At 41.0% G+C, this 9,120-nt stretch overlaps 1 protein-coding gene across 1 annotated transcript; it reads right to left on the bottom strand.

Annotated features, from left to right (window-relative positions):
* Positions 1 to 212: 212 nt before the first annotated feature.
* LOC108138334 (damage-control phosphatase ARMT1) lies at positions 213 to 2,191 on the bottom strand. The gene has a single exon (XM_017260498.2). The coding sequence runs from the start codon at positions 1,959 to 1,961 to the stop codon at positions 513 to 515; it is 1,449 nt and encodes a 482-aa protein (XP_017115987.1). The 5' UTR covers positions 1,962 to 2,191; the 3' UTR covers positions 213 to 512.
* Positions 2,192 to 9,120: the final 6,929 nt, after the last annotated feature.

Genomic DNA, 9,120 nt, shown 5'->3' with positions numbered 1-9,120 from the left:
TTTGAATCTAATAAACATCAAATGTGTTATACTATTAAATACTTCAATTTATTTTATTAAATAATAATAATAATTTAATCACTTAAATAATTTTTAATCAGAAACTAAAGCATTTACATTTCTTTCTTTGGTTTATAATGTAAAGTTTTTGCACCATACCCACAGACTTTTTCCAAGACAAAATCACACTTTTACCTGTGACAAATTTGATCTTGAAAAACAATCAATTTAATCAGCACATATTTAATTTTCATATTTTTTTTTGCTGCCTCTGGCAACTTTTGCCACTGTGGCAACTTTCCATTTCCAAATTGGGAGTCGCTGGGACAAATGGTTGCGCATGTGCGCCCCATCCATAAAGCCAACGTCATTCGTTACTCGCCAATTGGCCAGCAACAAAGTCGGTGCGAAGCAATCCTGGGGGGTTTTGTTGGGTAGCACTTGCAGTGGATTTGATTCCAAGTGGGAGTAACGAGGCCGTTCGATTGCCGACTGACAAATTTGCTTCCAATTCAAAGGAGAGGAGTGAGCACCGTGGAAGACCTCTCAGAACTGGCCTGTACCAGAGCTCCCCAGTGTTCCGGTTTATCGGAGCTCTCTTCACCCGTCAATGCGCAGGAACACTTCAGGGAGTCGGTGTACTGGATCAACCCGTAGCTGCCGGAGATCATCCACGTGTGATCGGAGCGCAGGAGTTTGTCCGCCATGCCCTCGGGCAGACCGCAAACCACCTCGCACTTGACTGCGCGCATGGCACAGATATTCGTGGGTCTGAAGCCCCGCAGGCAGGTGATGAACTCCTCCGCCGAGTCCCATATGTAGTCGCCCAACAGCTTTCTGTAGTTCAGATCCCCCTTGAAAATGGCCAGCGTGGAGTCGGTGAGCAGGCGATACAGTTCCAGATCCGATTCCACCATCACGAAATAGGGCTGTGGTCCTGTCCAGAAATACGAAGTGGGTGCAATCACGATTCTTTGGCTGCTCATCAGGCGAGCCCACTTTTTGCCCACCGCCGACAGGCACTCGTCTTCGTGGCGGACAAGGTAATCCATTGTCCACTCGACATCCGCCCTCGTGAGATCCGATATGTACCAGGGAATGGCCTTGACATGAAGCCTCACCTGAGTAGCCAGGTTATGTTCGACCATGTACTCCAGCAGCAACATGTCGGTGAAGAAGTCGAAGCCACCGTTGTCGCAGATGTAGTCCACTGTGCCATTCTGACCGGGTTTCAGCAGACAGTTCCACACCAGCGTCGAGTCGTTCACCAGCAGGATTTTATCGATGCTGGCCACCCGAGCCAGGACATTAATGTCCTTCAGGCTGTCTTCCGGCCCGAAGGGATAACCACCCATTTGCATTTCGAAGTGATTGCCCCACAGATTTATCCTTACCAGCTTGCTGAAATTCTCAAAACTTTTGGGCAAATCGCGTGTGGCTTGGGCCAAGACCTTCATGGCCACGTCGCTGATCATGAGGTCCTCCTGTTTCAGATGATCGAAGTAGTCGTAGTTGTGCAGAAAGCGGCTGTTCTCGAAGAACGAGAAGATGCGCCGGTACAGGTAGCACTCGGCGTGCAGCCAACAGGCGCGAAAGAAGGTCTTTTTGGGGCGTGGCAGCGCGGTCAAAAAGGCATTCCATTCGCTCTTGTCCGGCTCGGATCCGTGGAAGAGCAGAAACTGCCGATCCCGGTTCAGTTCCATCTTCAGACGCTCAATGGCATCCACTATCTGCTTCACATCCTTGCCCACATCCACGCCATACTTGTTCACTAGTTCCGGCAAATCGCTGTGCACCCTCATTATGATCTGCTGCATAATCCCAGGCATTCGCGATCGCAGCGTCAAATAGGCGAAGCTCTGCTTGTATCTTCCGGATAGCAGGGAGTGACGTGGATTCGGCCCCTCCAAAAGATCCGAACCGGTGGACCTATTCGATCGCATTGAAGCACGCCAGCCCATCGTGATGTCTTCAATTTGGCTAGTCACCGTGAATTTTTTATTGTTTTACCAAAGAGGAATTAAAAAAGGGAAAAGGCTAAAAGCCTCCTGGAATTTTATTCAAAAATCTGATGAGAAAAGCAAAGTACTTAACAAACCATTTTTAGTTTCACAAGCTTAAACATATCCTATTATTGGTAAGATTTCTTTATTTGAATGTCTTAAAAAAAAAAAATTAGCATATTGGAAACATTTTTTTCGGTATTAAGTTATTTTCGTAATTTCTATTTTGCTTTGAATATTTTTTTTACTGGGAGCAGCAGAAGATTAAAAATACATTACTGCTACGACCGATTTCAAATGTTGACACAATGTTGTCAAAATGATTTGTTTTCAGTCTTGAGTACTCTATCACCTTTTAAATAAACAAAACGAAGTGAAATGCTAAATTTATATTAGTTAACTGGCAATTATACGAATATTTATATTTTTAAGACTTCAAAGGCAGCTGTCTTTAATAACTTTTTTAAACTAAAAACTTCGTGATATAGTGTAATAAAATACCAAAACATTAAAATAAGAAAAGAGGCGCTTTCTCGCTTGATTTCAACGTAAAAATGCAATAACTTTACATCGCGGATCTGTGATCGCCCCAAGGGAAGTTACCTGGAAGTGTCCCCACATAAAACCAGCTAAGTACTGTGGGAAACTTCTCGGCATTAATGAGATCCCAACTTCCCGTTTCCCCTTTGTAGAAGGAACCTCTTCCTTCCGATGTCGATGCCCAGGTGTTATCCGCATCGCGGCATGTCCAAGTGTAATTTACACGGTCGGTGGCAAATAAAATTTGCATATTCTTAGAGTTCTGCTTGCCCTTGATCCTTGATTGCATCCGGTTCGGGATGGAATCGAGTTGCAGTCTCGGAAAAGTGAAAATCATAACAAGGCTAAGGGTTGGGCCAGGGTTAATGCTAATGCATTTAGCATAATTGTCACATGTTAATAAACAAGTCCGCGGCACTGTGGGAATCTCATTCCCGCAGTTGGCGGGGTTAATTCTATGCTAATGGAGCAAGGTGTGCACTTCCTATGGCAACCCTTTTTTTTCTGGATCCGATCCATTCCGATCCAATTGAATTTGTTTATGAACTGCGGATGACGCAAGTGTTCGTCCGGATCGTTCGGTTTCTGGCTTATTTGCATACGCATTTGCCAAAGGAAGCCGAACCGATATGATTTTATGTGTTTGCCCATGACAAATCCATATAAAGTACAGAGGAAAAATTAATATATATTTAAGATCAAAGCTAAGTTCACTATATTAAAAATTGAATAATTAACTCTTAATTTAAATATTTAAAATATTTTATTAAGCCTCATAATAATCGAAAAAGTATATCAAAATTATATGGTTAAGAGATCAAAATTCTCAAAAATGAAAACAAAATCACAGTGTAGCACTTACCCCTTTTGATTGTGATTGTGTGGCAGACACCGGTGCGTCAAAATAGTGGAAACTTGCGCCTCTTTATCGCTATCCGTGCACCTTAGAGCCCGCCGATTCGCATCCAGGTGTTCTCTTCCACAGAAATCGAAAACTTCCCCCGTGACAATCCGGTTCCAAGTTCGGTGGTGATTCCTTTCCTTGGCTATCTTTGGATTTGCGACTCAAGGTGTTAGATACTTTCGGTTCGCCATTTTCGATCCGCAGTTGCGTCTGTTGTGAGTAGCGAGTTTCCGGCGAAAACGTTACAGTTTATATACCCTTTCGTTGCAAGGGGTATATCAATTTGCAACGCTCGAAAGTCTCAATAAAAAATATAATTTCATTTCATTAAAACAAGGTCGTCATTTTAATTTTCTAAGGGTTGTTCGGCAAATGAGGAAAACTATTTTAGTAAGTAACAATTAATTGCTGGTTAAAAAGTATTTACTTTGTTTTTTAATACAATTTAAGAAAACAAATTTAAAAGAAGCTTTGCTGTATTGCAAAAATGTGTATATTTATTTGTATTTAAATTATAACAAATTTATCTTTATTTATAAAGAAGTTTCTAAATTCATACTTTTCAATCACAGTCTAATATATGTAGAGATAGGGTACCTAAGTCTTCGGTCTTTAAAATCCAACTTCCTTTCTTGTTTTGAGTAAATTTTGGAGGGGGTAGCGATTGGATTGCGTTGCCTTGTGAAATCACGAAACCGAAATCGCCGAGCAGCTGCGCAGTTATAGTTATTGTGGCCAAGTTCTGGCATGTGCTCATCGCTACGCAATATTGTCAGTCTTTGATTTTGGGGTGTGGGGTCCGCACTCCGGAGTCTATGACTGGGCATTGTTCGATTTCGGGAGCGAAAACAGAGCCCAACCCAAGCAGGTCAAATTAAGATCGAACGGATACCATGATGATCCCATGAAATAGCAATAGCAATTCAGCGATCCTCTGTCAGCGATCTGGAGCTATCTCGCCGTTTCCAAATTATGTTCTGCCATAAAAATGCCTCAACTTTCACCCTACCCAAAAGAAAAAAGTGACAAAATATGGCTCACCCGGTAATTGCTCCCAGCAGATCAGTGAATATATTTATGTTACTGCTGGCCCCGATCGTTGCAAGTAAAAAATTGCATTATCAGAGTCATAAACAAATTAGGGGGCCCAACATAAAAAACCGAGAACGAAAGCGGAGAGAGTGGCAGCTGCATATGCGGACGGATAATCAAGGCTCAAGTGGCGGGTCCCATTAGCTGACACCGCAGCCAGGGAAGTGCACACAATATTTTAGAAACAATGGCCAGTGGCACTCGGAGAAAAATAGTATTGATTTTAAACAAATCATTAATAAATGTACATTTAAAAAATATTTCAATTCACTTAACTACATTTACTAATCGTAATACCCATCCAAACCAATTTAGTTGAAACTGTTTTATATGACACCACGGGTTAATTTATTTCTTAAGTAGAATCATAAGAATATACAATTTATTTATATTTGTTTTATTGGAAACATAGAATAAAAAAGCTAAAATTGCTTGTGAAGCTTTATAATTATATATATGTATAAGTTCTAATTCTTATTCAATTCTTTACTATTATATATGACTACACCTGTTGGCACTGTAATTAATTTATGTGCACCCTCTAAACAGTTCTGCTCTGATTTACAAAAAAAAATGTCTATACCAGTTTTGGGAATTTTATTTATATTTTTTAAAGCTGATTTATTAAATGCAAATTGCAGTTGTTTATTTTAATAAGATTAGTTTCGAGATATTACAAATTATTTTTCGTAAAGTAAAAACTTTAATATTTTGTAGAGAAGCTATTTATGTTTGTACTTCGAGTGGGTATCGCAACCCTCTCTAAAGTTCGAAAGATGTTCTTAACGCATTCTAAAATTTGTTTTCACTGCACCTCAGCCTCGTAAGCTCGACAAGATTAATAACTCGCCGGCGCACGTTCAATTAATCTTTCGATGCGCCTGCTTTGGAAGTGCAACTGGAGTTGGAGCAGACATGGAAATCGAAGTCCCACCCACTGACAACTTAACGGCACGTCTCCGGAACGGATCCCCGGGATCTCTATCCGATGGGACAGTAGTCGACGAAATACGATGTGATGGGATGCAATGGGATGCGATGGGATCCCAGATCCCAGATGAGGTGGGATCGTGTACCTGCCGCATTGTCAGTGTCAATTGTGACAGTGGATGCGACAGACGCTCACTCCCTGGAAAACAAACAAACGGACACGTTCATCGGGGGGACCCATGATCATGGCAAACATTTGCCCGTGAACGTGACAAAAGTGAAGAACACGCTGCCGAGAATCCAGCTAAATTAGTTGTTTTAGCTGCGTCTAAATTTAGGAGCCACTGCGACCCCTCGGCTCTCGACGAGATTTTGGGCGTGCGGCAATCCATTGGACATAAATCAATTATACGGCCCACGGCCGTATTTATAGACCGACTTTGGGGCTTCTGTTCAGGTGCATGGGTGAGGGAAATTCCCGTCCATATAGCGGCAATAATTTCAAACATTTTCATAGCTCAAATTTATGTAAATACAATGCCGACAGCTCGAATATTCTGCTGCTCCTACTGCTGCTACTGCTGCTTCCTAAATTAGCATAAAATATAAATCGAAAATCATTTGTAATAATTAGGGCGACATTTGCTGCCGTTTTTAACACCGCTTTTTTTGCCACAAAAAATGGGACACTTCCCAGGAGTTTTCTCTGGCACTTAATCTGTTTAATTAGGAATCCCTCGGGGGGCCAAGAACAAATGTTTTTGACTTTATTATGTCCAGGGAATAAAAAAGGAAAACATGCGAAAGCTGTCAGCTAAATTGATGCACCCCGAAAGCATTGGATTACAAAAGCCGAGAGAGCCCACAAAAACACGAAAACAAAAGCAAATGAGGCTGAAATTGCAGCAGCAGCAGCAGCAACACCACCAGCTCAACCAACTCAACCACCATCGATCTGAGCCACCAGCACGCAACTTGACTCCTTCCTGCTCACCACAAAACAAAAAATTGAAATCGAGAAAAAAGTGCAGGAGCAGTCGAATTTTATTTGAATTAGCAACGCGCAATCAAAAACATTCAAACACGCATAAATTGAATCCCGTGGGATGATTTCTGTTTCGGGTTCCCAGTGGCGGTGACGGTGGCAACCCCCTCGTCGTCCTGCCAGCAACTTGTCACGTGATTCCAATAACAAATAACGCCAGCCAAGGGATCATCCCCTAGTCCGGCACCAAAACTACGTCGAAATCCAGCCGGAACCCGTATTTTCGTTGAGCGTGGGTAAGTTATTTATCGGTCAGAATATCCTGCAGGGAGAAGCTGTGGATGTGGATGTGGATGTGGACCTGAACCTGACCACCCCCTCCTCTCAGCCGCATCCTGCTCAAATCCTCCCATCCTTCAGCTCTTCTCACCGCCTCTGCAAGTGTAAATTGTTTCGGTCATGGGAACATTTGCAGTCAATAATGGAGTAGTTATATTCCGTATTAGATACTCAATGGCACTTAATTGATTGGCCTGCATAGGGGGTTCCTCTTTGGTTAAATAAATCACCTGAAAGATTCCCACATTTGTCAGTTATATTACGAATTATATTTATATTTTTATTTATTAATTATTTTATTAAACAATAATTTGAAGTTTACTTGCATGCTAAATTCGATGTAATTTGCTTTAATAGTTCATCTAAAGTTGCTTTACTACTATTACTATGCTATTTGAAGTTTGTTATTTTACAAAAAAAGTGTAAATTGAAAAAACAAAAAGGGAATTTTTCAGAAAAAAAATACATATCTTAGCAAACAAATAAAATTGCAACATTATCTCCAATCGAGTGTCTTTTTCCTGTACCTGCGATAGCGAACTTGAACTTCAGATTGCCCTTCAACTTCACCGAAAAAATACCGCAAAGGATGTTTGCCATTGATAAGCAAATTAAATTAAATTAAGCACGCCACGAAGTTATCTCAAGATGTGCAGATATGCAAACATATTTGCAAGTGATTCAGCTTTTGCCAAATTTGTACGGATGGCAACTAATAAAGCGGCGAATATTTCATTTTTATGATGTCTCAACATTGCATTAACATAAACGCTGATGCTAATCTTTTTTTCCCATGAAGAACCGAAGAAACATAAACAATTTATTATCGTGATTCATTTATGAAAATAAAACCACAAGCTCACTTGGTGATTATTAGTTGGAGATGAGAGCGCCAAAGCTACCGATCAGCGGATCGATCTATCTTTCCAATGCCAAGCGGGTGGTCCCAAAAAAACCAACTTTATGTTTACACAGAAAGAAATTTAGTAAAGCAAGAAGTTTATATATTGTATTATATACAGTTTAACATTAATTGCATGATATTTAAAATAAATAAGAAGTAAAGTATTTCTATAATTGTAATGGTTTAAATTCTTTTTTAATTTATTACACTTGTATATATAGTATTTTTAGTTTTATGAATATTTAACATATTTAAATTTAAAGGATAATTTATTTTAAATGCATATATAATTCTGAAAAATTACATTACGAGGTAGGTTTCATAATAACCAAGATTCAAGTCAAGATTCAAATGAAAATATTATTAGTTTTTATTTCCTGTGTAGTAGACCACAAAGACTAGCAACTAAGCTTCTTCCCAGCAGATTAATATCTCAAGAGCGCATTTTAATTAGCGGCGATGAAGTCGAAACTTAATTTATTGTCACTTGGACTAATGAAACACGCCTTAGAGTCCCGAGTTTTGGGTTTTTGGTTTTAGTTTTTCGACTCCAAAACCCCACATAATTGACCAATTTGTGAGTTTGTAAGTGTGCGTGTGGTGGGTCTCTCTTATCGCACAGAACTTATCGAACTCGAAGCGCACACGCTGTCAATAAAACAAATTAGTTTGAATTATAGACGTAGCTTCTATTTTTTAGTTTCGGGTACCGCTGACTAATTTATGCGGCGTCGGAAGCTTCAGACTGTTCTGTTCTGTCTGCTTTTATTCGATTATAATTACCGTTAGCGGTACGCTGTACCCTGTTCTTCGGCCAGATAATAATATCGGATTTCAAAAGCGGCGTTTATGCTCACTGACCTGGAGTTGGAGTTGGAGATGCAGTTGGAGATGGAGTTGGAGATGGAGCTGAAGTTGGAGCTTCCCCCGCCATATCAGGCGCCAATAGTTCTAAGATCTTGTTTTGATTGCAGCTCGGTCTGGGCGACGGCGCATTTTTCTTGTACGAGTACGACGACGACGACGACGACGAGGAGTATTTCCCCCGCATTGTCTGCTCAGTGGCTTGAAAAACCTTCAGCTCGTGACAATGTGAGACAAAAGTCGGCGTGTGGCTGTGGGACAAGCGGCCTGGATCGGATTCGTTTTGGATTTCTGCATAGTTTTTTGTTGCTTTTGCTTAACACAACACTAGACAACACACCGCCGCCCGACTTTCTTTTGTCCGCTGCCGAGTGCAGCTGCATACAGCAGAAACTGAGATACCCCGATCCCCAGATACTCTACCACCTTGACGGCGGCAAATTAATGACATTTTGCACTTCATTATGCGACTCTGTGCGGCTGTTTGACACTTTGAAGTGAGGCACTCAGCTGTGGAGCAGTGGAAATCTGTGTGGGACAGTTAGCCTTTGCGGTTTAC

This window comes from Drosophila elegans, unplaced genomic scaffold (assembly GCF_018152505.1).
Source record: "Drosophila elegans isolate 14027-0461.03 unplaced genomic scaffold, ASM1815250v1 contig_814, whole genome shotgun sequence".
In the NCBI taxonomy this organism is placed as follows: domain Eukaryota; kingdom Metazoa; phylum Arthropoda; class Insecta; order Diptera; family Drosophilidae; genus Drosophila; species Drosophila elegans.
The sequence above is the reverse complement of the archived record's forward strand: the minus strand, read 5'-3'. Positions and strand labels throughout refer to the sequence as shown.

Bases quoted from the DNA above. Each gene is read 5' to 3' on its own strand.
- LOC108138334 (XM_017260498.2), bottom strand. From the start codon at position 1,961: ATGGGCTGGCGTGCTTCAATGCGATCGAATAGGTCCACCGGTTCGGAT.